The sequence below is a fragment of the Grus americana genome, chromosome 4, assembly GCF_028858705.1.
Source record: "Grus americana isolate bGruAme1 chromosome 4, bGruAme1.mat, whole genome shotgun sequence".
NCBI classification, from domain to species: Eukaryota; Metazoa; Chordata; class Aves; order Gruiformes; family Gruidae; genus Grus; species Grus americana.
Window position 1 is genome coordinate 543,985 of NC_072855.1, and position 18,196 is coordinate 562,180.

Sequence of the window (18,196 nt, forward strand, 5' to 3'; positions counted from 1 at the left end):
TCTGTGTGTATGTGTGGGGTTTTTTAAGGACAAAAAAATCTATAGAGGTAAATAATAAACTTCAGCTCAGGAGGGCCTGGAGCTCAGTTCGCCCCCGTTAAACCCCCCAGGAGCGTTGGAGCTGGCGGCTGCAACCTGCTGAGCACCCACAGAGGAGAGTGGGGGGACCCGGCACTGCCTGGGGGGGCCAGGGCCACCCCGGGGGGCGAGGCCAGCCCTTCCCTGCAGCGCTGCGCTGTCTCCCAGGGCCGGCACGGGGTGGGGGGGGTCACATCCATCTATCTGCGCACCCCGGGGTGCGGGGGGCTGTGCGAGCCCGTCCCTGCGGACACAGATAAACCCGGCCGGGCCCTTTGGGGCGAGGGGCTTGGTGCTGCAAAGCGCCCCGACCTCCAGTTCCAAGGGGTCCGGGGGGGGGGGGGGGCGGGGGGCTGCTGTCCCCCTCCTCCTGTGCCACCGTCCCCGTCGGGCAGTGCTGGGCAGGGCGAGCTCTGCCGCTCGAGGGACGCCAGCTGCGAGGGCGCCGCGCAATCCATGTAAAAAATAGAAATGTGGGTTTACAGCAAGCGTGTGCATCGGTATTCGCGGGAGCTGGGGGTGCCGTGGGCTCTGGCGAGGGCCCTTACCCGTGTTTGGGGGGCAGCCTGAGCCCCCGGTCCCGCTCGGCCGGGCGGCACCGTCCCGTCCCATCCGTTGGCAGGGCTGGGGGTGCAGTCACCCCTTCTGGCAGCCGGGCCCCGACCCATTTCTGTGGGAGGTGCGGGTCCCGGTGCAGCACGGCCCGGCAGCACGGGGGGAGCAGCTTTGGGGTGTCCCGTGAGAAGGGGGGGCCACCAGGACGGTTGCAGCGGGTTCCGGTGGCAGCTTCACAGCCTGGCTGGGGCAGTGAGCCGCTTGTTCCCTCCGCCCGGCTCCCGTGGGGCTGAAGCCCCCAGTGGGTGCCACTGGGGGTCCCGGCGTCCCCATCCCTCCCCACACAGCCCTGCGGAGAGGGGGGGCTCAGTTGGAGAGGAAATCGATGGTGGCTCGGACCGTCTTGGAGGTGCGGATGTCCATGGCGGTGACCTTGATCTCCGTGTCCCCAAACTGCATGCTGGCACGGATCTCGCGGCGGCCACGGGCCGGGCTGCCGGCATCGCCCAGTGCCTCCAGCTCCAGGCTGATGGTGCCGCACTTGCGCACGCCGGGGTCGGTGATGTAGACCACGTCGTCGGTGGCACAGCAGTAGATGTTGATGATGGTCTTGCGCTGGCCCGGCCGGGCCGGGCAGTAGCTGCGCTGGACCACCTCCCCCAGCGCCACGGACTGATCGACGGAGACAAACTTCTCGAAGATGTCGGTGCACCAGTTCTTGCCTTCCTTCACCAGCAGCTTCTCCCGCGGGTGCTTCCCCTCCACGAACTTGTTGAGCACCCCCACGCCGTAGGTCAGGGGGGAGCGGCGGACGCGGACGATGGTGGGGTCGAGGCCGAAGAGCACGGCCCCTTTGAGGATGGTCAGCCCCACGTCTTGGGGGATGATGACGCGGCAGGTGGGGCCGAAGGCCGCCTGGACGGCGCGCTGCAGCATGGCTGACTCCGCGAAGCCCCCCACCAGGAAGAGGAACTTGATGCCTTGGACCTCCGGCTTCTTCAGGAGGTCATCTGGGGAGGGAGGGGGCGTTGGGCAGGGCCAGGGGGTGCCACGGCAGAGGGCCAGGGCCTGGGGAGAGGGGACCCCCCCCCTTGCAGGGGGGCAGCCGGGCTGCTCCCGCCTCCAGGACCTACCGATGTGTTTGATGATCTGGCTGATGGTGGGCTGGAAGAGCTCGCTCATGGCCTCCGAGGACATCCGCAGCATCCCCTGGGACGACCACTTCACAAAGTTGACGCTGGGGAGGGAGAGAGGGTGTGGGGTTGCCCCTCACCAAAGGCTCCCCCCGGTCCCCCCCCGGGGATCCCCCAGCCCAGCAGACCCAAGAGCACCCCTCTGCCCTCACCCTCTCCCCGCCCACCCCCCAGTTTAGGTCCCTCGGGGCCACGTGCTCCCCAGGGGTCCCCAGGCCCCGTTACCCCCCCGCTGGGGTCTCACTTGCTCTTCTTGAGAGCCGTCTCCACGTTCTGGCCCCGGTGCTTGCGGTAGAAGTCGATGAAGGAGAAGGGCAGGGAGATGTTGAGGGGGCTGGCGCGGGAGGGGGCTGCTGCCCGCTTGCGGGCTTCGAAGGCGATGGTCAGGTCCACCCAGGCTGCGGGGCGCTTGGCCTTGAAGGTGGCGATGAAATCCTCCCCGAAAATGTGGCACAGCAGCTTCTCAAAGGCCAGGTCCACCCCCACGGCCCCATAGGGACCCCCTGGGGACCGGGGAGGGGCTGGGTCAGGCAGCGTCCCCACGGAACGCACATCCCCATGTGTCCCCCATCACCGTGTCCCCAGACACCCCCCCCGGCATCACCTAGCAAATCCTGGGGTGCTTTCTGTGCCAGACTGTGGCCCCCAGCCCTGCTGTGGCCCTTCTGCGGGGGGGCAGGGTGGGGGGATGCAGAGGGGACCCCCCTGCCCAGGGCTGGACCAGGGGACAGGGACAGGTCCTGCACTGGGGGGGCATGGAAACGTCCCCCAGGAGCAGGGAGAGGGCAGGCAGCGTGGCTGCGGGGACAGCGGTGCCCTGGACAAAGGGAACCCTGTTGGGGGTCCCTGGGTGATGCTTGGGGGGGCTCGGTGCCCCCCTCCATGGCTGGCTGTGCCCCAGCTCTGCGGGGAACCCCGGGCTCATAGTTTCACGCACGAGCCCCCATTTCCCCCCGGGGTGCACGACCACCACGTGCCAGAATCTCATCCCCAGCACGGGCTGAGGCTGGGGGCTTCGCGTGCCCCCCAGGAGCAGGGTGGGAAGCCCATGGGCACGGGCCAGGACACGTCACGGCCCGGCCACCCTGTGCCCCCCCCGCATGCCCGGGTGGCACTGGGGGCTGCGGTCCACAGCACATGGGGTCACTGGTGGGGTTTCATGTCCCCAAACCAGGGTGCCCTGGGCCTCAGCTTCTGCCCCACCTGCAGCCACCCCCGGACCCTTGTCCCACCCTGCACCCCCAGCCTCTCCCACCCACATCCTTGTCCAACTGGCACCCCCCCCCCCCAACCCAGCACCCCTGTCCTACCTTGTCACCCCCCAGCCCAGCACCCCTGACCCTCCATCACCCCCCAGCCCAGCACCTCTGACCCGCCATCACGCCCCAGCCCAGCACCCCTGTTCCCCATCACCCCCAGCCCAGCATCCCGACCCTCTGTCACCCCCCAGCGCAGCACCCCCGTCCCCCCCAGCTCAGCACCCCTGTCCCCCCATTCCCCCAAGCCCAGCACCCCCGTCCCCCCCAGCCCGGCACCCCTGACCCTCCATCACCCCCAGCCCAGCACCCCTGACCCCCCATCCCCCCCCAGCCCAGCACCCCCGTCCCCCCCAGCCTAGCACCCCCTCCCCACTTGCCCCCCCCCGCGCCCTGCTCCCTGCTGACACCAGGTGGTGCCACAGGCCCGGGCAGGACCCTGCAAGGGGACAGGGAGGGGACCCCGGCCCGGGGTGGGGGTGTCACAGGCTGGGTCTGGGGGCTGCAGCCCACCCGAGGCTTTGTACAGCTCCTTCAGCGTCCCCTGCGGCTTCTCGATCTGGTGCACGGTGAGGTCCACGGTGCCGCCGCCGCAGTCGGCCACGATGTAGCGGTCACCTGCGGGCGAGGACAACGGCCGAGTCGGGGTCCCGGGTCCCCCCCGCCCGCTGCGGGGTCACCGCAGCCCCCCAGCACCGCGCCGGGGCTGACCCCAGGGACGCCCCGCCCGTGGGCTGCGCTTTCCCCGGGGGGGGAACAACCAAACCCAAAACCCCAACTCGGCTTTAACCAAAATACGGGGGTTTGGGGGTTTTCCCCACCCGAGAAACAGCTGAAGAAGGTTTGGGGGGGCAGGAGGGGACATTGCAGCGTCGGATGGGAACGACGGGACGGGGGCGGCCAGACCCTGCCCCCACCGGCATCATCTGGGGGGGGGGGTGTCACGACCCAGTGACAGCCCCGAGCGCTGTGTCCCCCCTCCCCACGCAGGACCCTCCCCTGGCACTGGCAGGGCCACGCTCGGGCTGCGGGGGGGTGGGGGGGGTGTCTGCCGCGGAGGGGACACCCAGTGCCCGCACCCCCCCCTCCAGGGTGACCCCGGGGCCGGGCAGCGCCGGCGGGGGCTCCCGCGTGTCCCCCCCGTGAACCCTCGGGGGGGGCTGGGGGGGGGCATCCCCCCTCCTACCTGCCTGCATTTCCGACCAGAGCTCCCCCACTCCCGACTCCACCAGGAAGGTCCGGCTGTGCCGGGACCGCCGGAGCTGCTCGCGGGCTGCGGGACAGGGCGGAGGGGCCGGCGTCGGGCTGGGGGGCACCGGGGCCAGGAGCAGCCCCGGGACCCCCCGGCGGCTGGGGAACACGGGGGGGGGGTGGGTGGGGGGTGGGGGGGGCTGCACGGGGGGCACCGGTTGCCCGCTCCCCTCCAGCCGGGACACCCGACGTGGCCGCAGCTCTCTGCCGGGGCTCTCTCAGCACCCCACGGGATCCCTCGGCACCCTCCTGGCCGCATCCAGCCCGCAGTGCCCGGGGCCCGGAGGTGTCCCTGGGCGATGCCGCCTCTTCCCTTGTTCTCCCCAGCCCGGGTGGGGTTTCCTCTGCCCGCCCCCCGTCCCGGGGCAGGGGACATCGGAGCAGCCCGGAAGGGCAGGGAGCTCCGTGCGCGGTCCCGGGTGGGCTCCCATGCGGGGTGGGGGGGAAGCACCCCCACAGGGTCTCGGCCGGCCCCAGAGCAGCGGGCGGCCCCTCCCCCTGTGCCCGGGGTTGCGGTAAGGCAGTGACCGGGGGGTCGGTGGGGGAGCGGGGGGGCCGGGCTGGGGCAGAGGGCAGGCGGGGGCGGCCGGGGCTGCGGGGACGGGCGGAGGTCGAGGGCCGGCCGGGCGGCTGAAAGGGGCCGTGGCCACGGAGCACGTAGGGCTCAGCGGGGCTGGGAGAGCAGCCACCGCCTGCCCCGGCCCTGTGGGCTTGGGGAGGGGGGAGCGGGCTCCCCGGGAGGGGAACAGCCACGGCCTCCCATTCGCTCCCTTGGCACGGTGCCCCACTCGTCTCTGCCTCAGTTTCCCCCATCGCTACATGGGGGTCCCTGTCGCGGTGCAACCAGCCCTGTCCTGTCCTCACACGGTGGGCGAGGGATTGCTGCGCCCGCTTTACGGCCGTGAGCGCCCGCCGAGGACTCACCCCGGTGCACACACCCAAATGGCTTTTGCCAGAATCGGTCTCGTTTGCTAAAGTACCAGAGAAGGGAAAATTATAGGGAAGGGGATGGGAAAGCGGAAGGGAGCTGGGAGCAGAGGAGGACAGGGAGGGAGTCAACCCCTTGGCAAGGGGCTGTGCCGGGAAGGGCCAAGGTGCCTGTGCCGGACCCAGGAGGGGAGCATGGAGAGCCCTGGGGGGCTATCTGTGTACCCCTGCTCGCAGGGGCCAGGAGGGCTGCAGGCAGAGCCAGCCCGGGAAGCAGCAGCGGCTCCCCAGTAAAAGCCCCTGCACTAATTGCAAACCACCAGCTGGGGTTTTGCTCTGTCCCTAAAGCCAAAGGAGAGGCACACGCCGGGACCGTAATTCAAACCAGCTCCCTGCCACGGCCGGTGGGGACCCGCTGGGGTGCCTGTCCCTGTGGGAATGGACCCCCCTGGGCAGGGGCTGCTCCCAGAGCCCCTCCGCTCCCTGGGCAGCGCCCAGACCTTGGGAGGGGGACGAGAGAGCCCCAGGATGGATGCACTCCAAATCTGCACCCCGGCACCCCACGCCAGGGCTATCGGTGGTGCTCAGCCCACGGACCCCACTGCTGCTGCCCGGGCTGAGCTGTGCCCCAGGGCTGCCTCAAACCCCTTCCCAGCTGCCGATGGACCTTCAGGACCTGGCTTGCACGGCCGGATCCCTGCCCGCTCCATCTCCTGCTATTCCAGCCCCCACCCTGCCAGAACCCCCCCACCAGCACCCATCCGGCAGCTCCAGGTGCCCTGCGGCCGCTCACCCTGCCGAAAGCTGGAGTCGATGGAGTGGTCCGACGCCAGCCCGTTGGCCGGGGGTTTGCAGCTCAGGTCGATCAGCTGGTGGAGGCGAAGTTTCCTGCAATAAATGGAGGCGGCTTCGGGCTCCAGCGCGATCAGCAGCTGCTCCGGGTTCTCTGGGGACACCAGACCGGCCTGTGGGGAGGACGGGCCGTCAGGGCAGAGAAGGTGCCGGTGCACCAGGGCGTCCCTGCACGCCGTGACGTCGCGGCTGTGCTCCGGCAGGGCTTTCCCATCCCCGGCCTTTGCGCATCGCTGTTAGCCTGTATAGGTTCTATAGGATGCGCAGCAATCCTATGCGTTACACCCGTGCTGTAGGGGTGGGTTAGCTCCTGCCCGCCCAGGGACCCAGCACCAAGCACCCAAGGGGCACCCCCCATCCCTGGGGGAGCACGTGTCCCCCATCCCCACCTTGCTGCATGCCCAGCTCCAAAATCCTCCCACCCACCAACGCCAGGATTCAAAGCCAGCCTGTGCCGTGCAGCCAGACTCCGGGATTTGCTCCTCAGGCTACCGGGATACGCCAGAGACCCGTCATTATGTGGGCAGCACCCATGGGGAGGGGGGGAAGGAGGTACCCCCCAAAGAGCACAGCCTCCTGCGGGGGTCACCCCCCGGCCCGGGGGTCCCCTTACCTTGTAGGCAGCCTCCCGCATGAACTGCTTGGCCGGCTGCTTCCAGATGGCGGGCACGGTGATCACCCAGCGGATGGCATCGCGCTCGGGCAGGGACGGGCACTGGTCCTTCAGCTCCTGCCCGGCAAGAAGCAGCAGGTGACCCCCCCGGCCGGAGCATCGGGGCTCTCGGTGCAGGGTGGGGAAGGAACACGTGGAGAGGAGGACACGCACGACTTGTACTCCGTTTGGGGAAGGAGAGGAGGGCTGCGCCGTGGTGCGGGGAGACCCGGCTCGGGTGCCAGGGTGCCCTACCTGCACGGCGTGCTGCTTGAAGAAGCGGAGCGCGTGGGCAAACACCTCCAGCGCTTGCATTTTCTTCCCGTTGACAGCTTCTAGTTCAGTTTTCATGGTGAGGTCCTGCCAGGAAGAGCAGTACCAGCAAACAGATCACGCAGGGTGCTGGGACGTGGCCGGCACCCCATCCCGGCTCCATCGGCTAGCCTCGGGCAGGGTGCTCGTCCCCCCGTGCCAAGTGGACCGGCTGGAGCACAGGCACTCAAAGTGCCGCTCTGCAGCCACAGCCACCTGCCCTGGGGCAGCTCGGATGGGGGGGAACCAAAAATTCACCCCCCTGCAAAAGGCTAAAACATCTCTACGTGCAAAGTGTGTAAAGCAAACGGGGAGCGGGTCGGGATGGTGGTGATCAGAGGTTTTGCTTGTAGCCCCTCTCCAGCCCTCCTGGATTTCTGCTCCCCCAGTGACCCCCCCCTCTTTGCAAAGCGGGATAAATCCCCAGGGCCAGCTCAGCTGACGGCCAGCCTGGCCAAGGGTCCCTGCGGGTCCCCTGGGGAGGTCGGGACGGGAGCAGAGACTTACGCTGGTGCTGTGAATCTTCATCTTAAACTTCTCGAAGTAGAGCCAGTCGCGGGCCTCCTCGGGGTCCAGGTCGTGGTAGTAGTCCCTGGCGGTGTAGCCGAAGCTGTGGAAGATGCCCTCCGGCGTCAGCAGGAGGCTGGTGGGGGTCTTCTGGTTGGCCACCCCCGGGTCCCCTCCTTCCCATTTCCTGCAAACAGGAGCCGGCAGCAGCCCGTGAGCCTCAAAACCAGAGAACGGGTCCTGCCCCACTTCATTTATTTATCTGGGCACAACCTCGAGCACCTTAAAGGGGGACAAAGACGGGACCATGGTCCCTGGGAAGGCTTCGCTCCCTGCGCAACCCCTGCAGGGCTCCTCCGCGCCCGCGCGGGTCGTTATAGCGCTAACGAAGAGATGCCCTCACCCCATCCTCCTGTGTAGGGCGAGACCCATTTCACAGGGTCCTTCCACCCACCCCTGCCAGGCGGCATCCCTCACCCGCGATGGGGCGGATGGTCACTGCCCAGCCCGGCTCCATCCCTGCGTCACAGCAGGGCGACTTCCAGCCACTTTGGGCAAAACCCCCTCTTTTAACAATTCTGGGAGCAGCTCTCAGGCCTCTGGCTGCTCCTCACCTCATCATGTGGATGGCCTCGGGGTCGCTGGAGAAGCTGAAGGCGTAGCCGCTGGACGTGGTGCCGAAGTCGATGGCCACCACCACGGCGAAGGAGGAGGTTTGCTGGGAGCGAGCCTCGCTCCTCTGAAACGCAAGGGCGGCCGTTAGGGACGGGCTCGGTCCTGGGGGTGAGCAGCGGAACAGGGCTGGCTGCTTCGGGGAAAAGGGTTAAACCCCCCCCAAAAAAAACCTGCAGAGGGGTTCATTTTTCCTGGATAGGGCCTGGGCAATTCCTCCTCTTACACAGCTCCAAGTCCCTGAGAAGAGGGGGGGCCGTGCCGGTTCCCAGAGCCAGGCTCCGTGGGCAGCCCCCGAGAGGGACAGACACCGGCAGCCACTGCCCACCGGAGCTGCCTGGGGGCTTGGGAGGGGGGGGGGCTTTTTCTTCCCAGGCTGGGGGTGTTGGTGCTGAGCCCTCCGCACTTGAACCCTGGCAAATTTTAGCTGAGATTCCCCAAAGTCTTCCCTGCTCCCGCTCTCGGTCCAAGGGACCTCGTCCCAGATGCTCCCATGGGTCACCCGACCAAAAACCTTCCTGGCCCGGGTCCTTTGGGGCTTTCTGAACCCCCCCCAGAGCTGATGCTTCTCCGGTCCTGCCGTCGGGCCCCCTGGGCAGCAGACGGACGCGGCAGGGACCGGCGGTGCCGAAGGAGCCCCGTGCCACCGCCCCGCCGCCCCCGCCTGCCGCAGCCTCCCGGCGCACGCGGGGCAAACACGGAAAGCTAAAAGCCCTCATTAACTTTTAACGTAGCCGGATTTGATAAGCGCAGACATTAGCTTGCTGTGAAAAAAGCCGGCGATTAGCACGGGTGAAGTGGTTGTCTCAGAAATGTGCATGTTCAGGGAGCTGCAAGGACAGCGAGCGCAGGGGAGGGATGGGCTCCGGCACGCTCCCCGCCCGCACGCCGGGCAGCCCCTGGGATGCAGGAGCAAGCTGAGGCCGGGAGCTCTGCAAAGAGTAAAACTTGCGCTGGTGATTCCTCCGGCTCCTCTGGTGCTAACCTCCTCTGCTGGAAACCCCCTCAGTCCCGCAAATCCCACAGCTGGGGGGGGATCTGGGTCCCGGCGAGAGACCGACCCGTCCTTCGGCCGGTACCGGGGTGGGCGGTGGGGATGGCAACCGGCCCGGGAGGGCAGGCGCCGGGGGGTGGGCACGATGAGGGAAGGGAGACGGAGCCCCAGGGGACCCCACAACTGCCTTACCGGCGACTGGGAGGGCGTCAGCGGGGCGATGCTGCAGCTGTCGTGGGGCGTCCCCGGGGAGCCGGGGGGGGACGGCGTGGGGCACCGCTCGCCGTGGGCACCTGGGGACACAGCAGGGTGAGGCTGGGACAGGAACGGCCCCCGGCCCCTCCTGGAGCCCCTTCCCCAAGGTGAGGACAACGCGTGCCCATCCCGGTGAAGACCCAGCCGGCGTGGATGTGGCTTTGGCAGCCGAGGGGTCGGAGCTGCTGCGGGGGCTGCTCTGGGGGGGCTCCACACAGGGCAATTCTGGGCTGTGGGGGGGGTCTCACACTTATTTCAGCCATGCGTAAGGAAGGATCTCATCAGCGCTGATTAAATTAGCAGACGAGGAAGCCCTTGGAGGCCTCACAAGGAGGTGCAGGAGCCAGTTGCACCTGGTGTTAGCACTGGTGAGCTGCTGGTGAGCCCCCAGGGATCCCTCCCTCCGGGCACGGGGCTCACGCTCGTGCAGAGGACGGGGACGGTGGCCAGAGAAGAGCCACAGGACTGAGGGACCTTTCCCTCCAGGGCTGGGGACGGCAGGTCTTGCTCAGCAAGAAGATGGCTCAGGTGAGCTGGCGGTGGTGTGTCAGGGAGGGGTTCGGCTCGCTGGCTGGGCAGGTTTTGATGAGGAGACGGGCTCGGCATCTTCTCCATCACCGGAGAGGAACTGGCACGTGGAGGAAGAGCCGTCTTGCCCTGAAGCCAGTATCTACAGTCGGTCAGGTGAACCTGCGAGCCCAGTTTCTCCCCGTTGGCCCTTGCGGGTGGCTGCAGACGGAGATGCTTCTCCTGCAGATGAGCAAACCGAGGTGGGATGGGTCCCGCCGGGCACATCTGCAGGGGACCAGGGAAGTGGAAGTGCGGTGGTCTTCAACCAGCAAAGGAGCAGCCGGGTCTAATTCCTTGTGGCTGACGCCAGAAGAGTCAGGGCCAAAAACCCACGGCATGTTTGTAGCAGAGAGGGGGGCGGTGGTTCTCCAGAGCTGACTATTTTTAAATCAAGACAGCCATCGTCATATAAATACACACTAGTTCAGCTCGGCAACGCCCGGCAGGGACGACTGCAAAGGGTGCCAGAGGCTGCTCCGGGCAAGCGGCTGCAATGCTTGTGTCCAGTGGGAACGGGGGGAAAACTTGGGAAAGAGACGCTGGTGAGCTACCGCGGCAGAGCAAGCGTCTGCAGCGTGATGCCACGCAGAACCGGCTCCTCGGCCCGCGGCCCCGCTGCGGAACAACCCGGTTTGGTGGGGACCCAGTAACTCCTGTGTGAGCCCGTGGTAACGCCGAGGCATCGGGGAGCTCAGGGGGCTCCCGCTGTGGCTCACTGCGGTGACCCACGGACACGCGTGGGGACAGGCACCGTGCGGCAGGGGCTGCGTGGCCGCCCTCGCTCTGCGGCACCTCTTCCTCTTCCTCCTCCTCCTCGAGACGCCAGCCAGCTCTGCGTCCCCATGGGTGACCCCCAGCAGCTCCTCCAGCAGCAGACGCCTTGTCCCGGGGATCCCCGTTAACCCCGGTGCGTCAGCCCGGGCTGGGGCCGCCGCAGAAGCCGCGATGGGACGGGGTGAGCCCCGGGGCCGTCCTGCACGCCCGCGGTGCGGGGCTGCCTGCTGCCTGCACTCCTCTCGCCACATGGCTCCAATTAGCAGAGGGGATTAATCATCCGCCCCGCAGAAGCACGAGCCGGTGGAGGGGCTCCAGCTGCTGGCGGGGGGCGGCGGGGAAGGGCCTGGTGCAGCTGATGGAGCGGGGCCGCCCTTCCCAAGGGACTTGGCCGGCGCTGGCTCTGGTTGGGGTACGGCCGTGCTGGGAAGGGGACATGGGGTCCGGGCGGCGACACCGGGGAGGCCGAGGGACCATCTGCCCCACGGGCTCTGCCGAGCCCCGTGCTTTGGGTTTGCTGCCCCGGCCGGGTGGCTCCGTGCCGGGACCCTGCTGGGCTCCGGACCGCGGGAGCAGGCCCAAGCGGCACCCGCTCCCAGCCGGACTCCGGAGAGGTTTGGGGCCGGGGGAGGCCCCTCGGTCTTTCCTCAGGGAAGCGTAAAACTCCAGCTCTCCTCTGGCAGCTGGTGTCTGTGTCCAGGCGAATCCACCTCAGCTCCCACTGCGACCAGTTTGCACCAGGACGCCCACGGGGCAGCTCCCTAAATCCCTCTGGCAGCTCGGGAGCCCCAGAGCCTGCAGCGGGGGTGCTCTGGGACACCCCGACAGCCGCAGCCGTGAGGCTCAGCCACACGGGCACCCCCCATCCCAGCAGTGGGGGTCCTGGCTGCTCCCTCCTGCTTCATCTCCTTGGCCGGCCAAGGGCCGAGCCGCCGGCACATCGCTCGGCCTGGGCTTGGTGCTGCGGCGTCAGGGACGGTGCTGTGCCACGCGTCCCCCGGGAGCTCGGCCACTCTCTGCCGCGACACGGCTCCGGTGCCTTCACGCCTGCTCCGTAAGTGCCTTTCGCTGTACCCCATGTCTGTGCCATGAATATTTGATCCCCGACAAACGGGAACGTCTCTCCGGGTGTCTCGGCGTGCCGGCAGAGCCGCGCGGCGGGGGAGGCCCCCGGCCATGGCAGAGAGCATCGCCCAGGCTGGGCAGGGAGCTGGCAGCTAAGCCGGGCTTAGAGCCTGGGGCTCCGGAGACCCAGCCCAAGGCTCTGCACGTGAAGCATCTCTCCTGGGGTCCAGAGCCGGAGCCAGCACCCGGCAGCGTGACCTCGGGGGGCTGCGGGCCAGGCCGGGGGGACCCGCAAGGGGGTAATTCTGGCAATATCGGCTCTTTGCTCGGGCTGCTCCCTGGTTGTGTCCGCAGGCTCAGGTTTCCTCGCCACAGCTGGTTCTGGTTACCCCGGCGCAGGAGCAGCGTGGGGGGCTCCTCTCCTCCGTGCCGCGGACGGGAGGATGACTGCGGAGGGGACGGAGGCCGCTCCTGCGCGGGGGCTGCGGGACGGGGGGCACCAGTGGGGGGACGCCCGGGTGTGCGGGCAGGCGGAGGGAGAGGGGCCCACGGTGTCACGCTTGCAGAGAGCTTGTCCCTGCTGGTGGGGGGCCAGGGATGGGGACACCCCCCCCAAACTACCCCCCCCCAGCAGGCACCCTCGCTGGGGAGCACCCTTACCCATCCGGACGCTCTGCACCCCGGGCTCCAGGAGCATCGCCATGGCGGCCTCGCCTTCCTGGCTGCAAGAGAAGGAGGAGAGCGATGGGACGAGCGTCCGTGTGCCTGGAGGTGCTGGCCGCCCCTCGGCAGCGGGGTGCACAGCGTGCCACGCGTTGGGGGGTCCACGGGGCCCCTTACCCCCCCGAGCATTGCTGGGTGAGCCCAGGCTCAGGCCCCGGCAGGGACAGGGCTGGCTGGGACCCCACATCCCCTGGGACCCCCGCAGGAGCAGGGGCTGCAGGTGGGACACCCCAAACCCCGGGGCTCAGGGTGCAATAGGGTGCAGGAGGGTGGGGGCTCGGCCCCCTGTGCCGGGGGGCTGTCCCGGTTCAGTGCAGACCCGATTGGCACCGGCTGGGCGCTGGCACAGCCGCTGGCACAGCCTGTGCCGGACGGGGGAACCGGGTTCCTTTCGTCAAGCGGGTCAGACAGATGTGCGTGAGACAGATGTGCGAGACAGATGTGCGCAAAACACCATTCCACCAGGTGGGGTCCACGCTGCAGATTTTCAGGCTTGATCAAAGAAAGAAACTGAGGGCAGGCGATCCTTTCAAGTTGTTACCTAAATCGGAGCAGTCACTGCGCGGGGCCAGGCTCCCCGCAGCACGGTGGCCACGCTGGCGGGAGCGGGAATGGCCGAAGGCGTCCCTGCCCATCCTTGGGGCTGTGACCCGCCGTTGACCAGCTCCAAAACTGCTTCCCTGGCTAACAGACTGACTCCTGGCTCTCTGCCTGCTGCGAGAGCATCCCCTCGCCCCTGAGGCTGCCTGCCCCGCGCCGGCCGCTTTCATCCCGCGGAGCCACGGGCTCAGGACAGGGCTTAGCTCATCGGGGAGAGGCTTTGCTCCAAGCCAAACCCACCCACACGCTGCCGGCCCGGCGGCCAGGTCCTTGCTCTCTGCAGCCTCCCCAGAAAAAGCCTTGTGCTAAAAATGGCAGGTGGCGAGCCCTTCCCCGGCGCGGGGGGGTCACCCCCGCCACCCCCGCGGAGGAGCTGTGGCCGATGCAGGCTGCGGGTCAAACCGCAGCGCGGAACGTGGTGCTGGGGGATCTGGGGAGGGCGCGGGGGGGTCTGGTGGGCTGAGGCTGTCAGAGGGGCTTCTCCACCAAAACTGGGCTTTCCGTCAGGTTGTGGGAGTGCCCTGCAGGGACGTGCGCAGGGGATCGTCCCTCCAACGCCGGGAATGTGCGTGCCCTCCGGCAGAAACTCTGCCCTGGGCTTAGCTTCCATTTGTGGCGTCCGTTTGTCCGTCTGCAGGTCAGACACCCCTCGTGCTGCTCTGGGGCCAGGTGAGGGTCACCCCGGGTCTGCCACCCCGGAGCCCAGCCTGACCGGGCTGTGCAGGGACGTCCTCCGCGTCCCTGTCCCCGGGGTCCGAGCTCCCGGGGGAGGCTTCCCGCATCCCGCTGACGCACGGAGCCGTCAGCCCGAGCAGGTGGGAGCAGCGAGGCCCCGGGCGCTGGTGCCTCCATGGTTTCATTCCCCGTCCGTCCATGGCCGCGGGATGGTCCGGGCAGTCGATCCGGAGCCTGTGCAGACCCTCGGGCTCCGGGTGGCTGAAATCCCCCATCTCAGCACACCGAACTACGAGCAGGTCTCACCAGGGGGTTGTCTGACGGCCCCCTTTGTGCCCAGGCTGCCAAACCCCTGCCTGGGGTCCCGGTGAGGAAGATGAGGGGGCTCAGCCCACCCTGGCAGCTGGTGGCAGCACACGGAGGGGCCGCGGTGTCCTCCAGCCCCCCAGAGGGGTTTCATCCGGCCATGCCTCTCCTCGTGCAGCGCTGGCCGTGGGGTGCCCAGCAAGCCCAGCACCCCCACAATCCCAGCCGGTGGACACAAGCGGATCCCCCCCTCTTCCCATGCACACGTGTGTGAGCAGGGCACATGCCTGCATCGAGCTCAGCAGCCGTGCAGAGCCCTTGTGTCCTCCAGCGCCGTCCCCGTGAAGACCCTGGGCAGCGATCGCGCTGCCTGCACATGAAGCTGCCTGCACATGAAGCTGCCTGCACCCGCAGCCCCTCCCAGGGACATGGGCTGAAGCCCCCCCGCTCTGGGGGGCCCTGCCGCGGTGCCGGGGAGAGGGTCGCGGCGGCTCCCGGTGCTCGCTCTAGCAGCTTGTGCAGGAGCAGCATTTTTGAGGACTTTCCACCATTTCCGCCTCTGCTGGGGCTCACGGAAACGGGGAAAGGAAACAAGTTGGGGACGGCTTCAGGGCAGCCGAGCTGGCCAGGCAGGGTACCGGGATCTCGGCACGGCCTCGTGGGGACACCGGCTCTGCTGGGCATGGCGTCCCTGCGACTGGGGGTGTCCCAGCCGGGGGGGGGCTCGGGGCAGCTGTGGGGCTGGGCTCCAGATGTGCGGGGAGCGGGAGGAGGCGTTCGTCCCCACGAGCCTCTTGTGCCGGGAACGAGCACGTCTGCGGGGCTGGGGAGCCCCCGAATCCTCCGGGCCAAGCTGTCGGGTTTCCGTGGCGGTTTGTGGGAGTCCTCCCCTTCCCGCGGCCATCGCCCGGCTGTGGCTGGCCCAGGGGAGCCGGCGGGACGTCCCGGGCACGGCTTGCCCCGGCACGGGCTGCCACAGCACTTGCATCCCCTGCACGGTGCCGGCACGTCACGGCACTATCCCTGGGGTTGGCGGGGTCACAGCAGTATCCCCCCGAGACGGGGGGTGGAGGAGACGGGGCCCACGGAAGCTCAGGAGGGGCTGACACCCCCCCTCCCAGCACCGGTGTGCTCGCTCATGGCCAGCCGGGGTGGTGACACCCTCGCCCCGGGCAAGGCGAGAGCCGTGCGATGGCGGGTGCCTGCAGCCCCCCACCTCGGGCCGTGCCTCTGCTGCTCCCCAGCTCCCACCAAGCCCCACGGCCGCTTACCTCTGTGGCGGGGGACAGGCTGGGGACCCCTCGATCCGGCCACCACCTTCTTGCTCTGGCTGTGCCGGCCGGGTGCTGGCTCCCGCCGCCACCGGCGATGCCCCCCAGCCGCGCAGCCGGCCCCGCCGCGCAGCCCCCTGCTCTCCAGCTTCCTCTGGCTTCCCCGAGCGCCTTCCTCCCACTCCCACTCCCGGCCGGCGCCCAGCCCAGCCAGCGCCTCAAATTGCAATTCCAGCTGCAGATGTGGGAGCGGGAGGAGGAGGCAGGGCCAGCGCCGCCGGGAATGAAACCTAAACGCCCTGCTCGGCCCCGGGCTCGCCGCAGCCTCCCGGAGCCAGGGAACCGTGGGCGGCTGAGGGGGGATGGACCCCTGAGGGGGGTGAGGCTCCCAAAACAGCCAGGGACGGGGATGCTGAGGGCAGCGGGGAGAGGCACCAACAATCCTCCACCTCTGCTGGCGCTGTCACCCCCTTAATTTGTCTTTTCTCCATCCCCACGCACATTTCCCCCCAGTTTTTGTCACTCTCTTTGTCCTGGCTGACGCATCAGACGCAGCCCCGTGGGTCTCTATGCCCATCTTTAGCTGCCGCTGGCTCTCTGCCCATCTCCCTGTCCTGCCTCTCTGTCCATCTGCCCAGACATACAGCCACCTCCTGACTCCAGACCCCATTCCTCCCAGCCCCACAGCCCCCCCGAGCCGTGCTGCTCCCCAGACGGGGCTCCTGGCTCGCACTGTGCTGGGAAAATGGTGACCAAGAGTGGGGGGCGGGCGAGGGCTCCATCCTGTGGCTCCCAAAGGTCTCTGTGTCAAGGAGAAACCATCAGTGGCGGACTCAAAAGCATGGGAGGATCATTGGGATCATTGGGGTCATCGGGGTCATGGGGATCATTGGGGGCATTGGGATCATCGGGGTCATTGGGATCATTGGGATTATTGGGATCATTGGGGTCATTGGGATCATTGGGATCATTGGGGTCATCGGGGTCATTGGGATCATTGTGGTCATTGGGATCATTGGGATCATTGGGATCATTGGGGTCATTGGGGTCATGGGGATCATTGTGGTCATTGGGATCATTGGGGTCATTGGGGTCACTGGGGTCATTGGGGTCATGGGGATCATTGGGATCATTGTGGTCATTGGGATCATTGGGATCATTGGGGTCATTGGGGTCATTGGGATCATTGGGATCATTGTGGTCATTGGGATCATTGTGGTCATTGGGGTCGCTGGGGTGATTGTGGTCACTGGGGGCATTGAGATCATTGAGATCATGCCTCGAGATCAAGAAGCCCCCGCAGATCGCTGCAGGCTGGAGGGGTGGTCTTCTGAAAACCCTGCAAAGGTGCATGAAGTGAAGGTGTATAAAGTGAAGGGATACAGAATGAACACCGTACATGTCAGATCCCCAAAGGATTATCTGGTGGGTTCTAAGGTGTCTTGGGGAGCGGAGGCTCCGTGCTGCTGGAGTCGTACTGGGGCAAACCTTGGTCTCGCTGCTGGGACAGTCCCCGGGGCACAGGAAGCTGCGGGGGCCCAGCCGACGGGCAGGACTGCGGGCAGGGCTGCCTGCGAGCTGGATGCGGTCAGGGGACCGGCACGGAGAACCCCACGGCTGGGAACGGGCATCGGCCGGGGATGCGGTGACCTGGAGCAGGACGTGCCGGATGGTCAGCTGTGAGAACGGGCTGACGCTGGTGGGGGATGCACGGGTGGTTCATCAAACACCGAAGAGGGTGGGAGGGCAGCCCAGACACCCCGGTGATGAGCCCCACAGGGCGAGTGCAGCCCGAGGACCACGCTCCGTGCTTGCTTCCCTTGACCGTCACCTTCCTCATGGACGTGGAAAAGGGCTGGTGTGCCGGGGGGCCCGTGGTGTGCTGGCAGTCTGTCCGTCCCCCCGCACGCCTACCGATGCACACAGCCATCCACCCCTCTCCCGACTCGCTGTACCCGTGCATCCCTCCTGCCACGCGCACGCACGTTTACCTGCCTGTTCGCCGCCTGCTCCCTCCCCTTCTCCTCTTGTTATAGCAGTGCCTGAGTCACTGGTCCCAGTTTGGGAACTGGGGAGAGGCCAGGAGGTGCCTGGATGTGTGCTGGGCTGGGAGGGCGTTGAGCAGGCAGCTCCTGCAGGCAGGTCAGGCAGGAGCTGGGCAAAGTACGCAGTTAGGGCTGGTGGCCACGGGCTCCTGAGCAGCACGTGTGCGCACGGATATGCACGCACAGGCATGTAATGCACACGCACACACGTGCACATACATGCACACGCACGTTACATCCTGCTTCCCGCACCGGCTGCACGGAAAAAGCCGCTTTCCAGGGCACGCAGGGCAGCAGGTGCCGGCTGTACTGGGGCTGTGCCAGCGCTGTACTGGGGCCGTACTGGGGCTGGTGGGGGTCGAGGTGACGGGCTGGGTGGCAGGAGCAGGGAGGTCTCAGTCCCCCCCCCGCCCGGAGCCCTGCCCTGCATCGCTGCCCCCCGGGGCCGGGGAAGCTTCTGGAGGGAGGGGAGGAGGAGGGGAAGAGAGGGGCTACGCCTGTGTTTTCTTCCCTGGCGCCTCATCAAGAGATGAGGTAGCGCTTTCCGGTAATTGAGGCAAGGCCCATGGAAATGCCTCGGTGAGACAGGAAGCCCGGGAGGAGAACGGAGAACCGGAGCTGGGAAGCGAGCACCGGACCCTGGCCGGGACGCAAAGCCTGTGC

General features: G+C 67.7%; 1 protein-coding gene across 1 annotated transcript; it reads right to left on the reverse strand.

Annotated features, from left to right (window-relative positions):
• Positions 1 to 6: 6 nt before the first annotated feature.
• On the reverse strand, positions 7 to 15,992 carry HSPA12B (heat shock protein family A (Hsp70) member 12B). The gene is made up of 13 exons (XM_054825118.1): positions 15,489 to 15,992; positions 12,574 to 12,635; positions 9,442 to 9,542; positions 8,198 to 8,322; positions 7,584 to 7,770; positions 7,020 to 7,124; positions 6,726 to 6,842; positions 6,054 to 6,225; positions 4,269 to 4,355; positions 3,596 to 3,700; positions 2,071 to 2,329; positions 1,767 to 1,870; positions 7 to 1,643 (listed from the first exon to the last, which is right to left on the reverse strand). Exons 2-13 carry the CDS (start codon positions 12,614 to 12,616, stop codon positions 1,000 to 1,002), a joined length of 2,049 nt encoding a protein of 682 aa, XP_054681093.1. The 5' UTR covers positions 12,617 to 12,635; positions 15,489 to 15,992; the 3' UTR covers positions 7 to 999.
• Positions 15,993 to 18,196: the final 2,204 nt, after the last annotated feature.

Bases quoted from the DNA above. Each gene is read 5' to 3' on its own strand.
- HSPA12B (XM_054825118.1), bottom strand. From the start codon at position 12,616: ATGGCGATGCTCCTGGAGCCCGGGGTGCAGAGCGTCCGGATGG. The intron at 7,125-7,583 runs GTAAGTCTCTGC...TCTTCCTGGCAG, and splicing joins TGAAGATTCACAGCACCAGC to GACCTCACCATGAAAACTGA. The intron at 6,843-7,019 runs GTAGGGCACCCT...CTTGCCGGGCAG, and splicing joins TCAAGCAGCACGCCGTGCAG to GAGCTGAAGGACCAGTGCCC.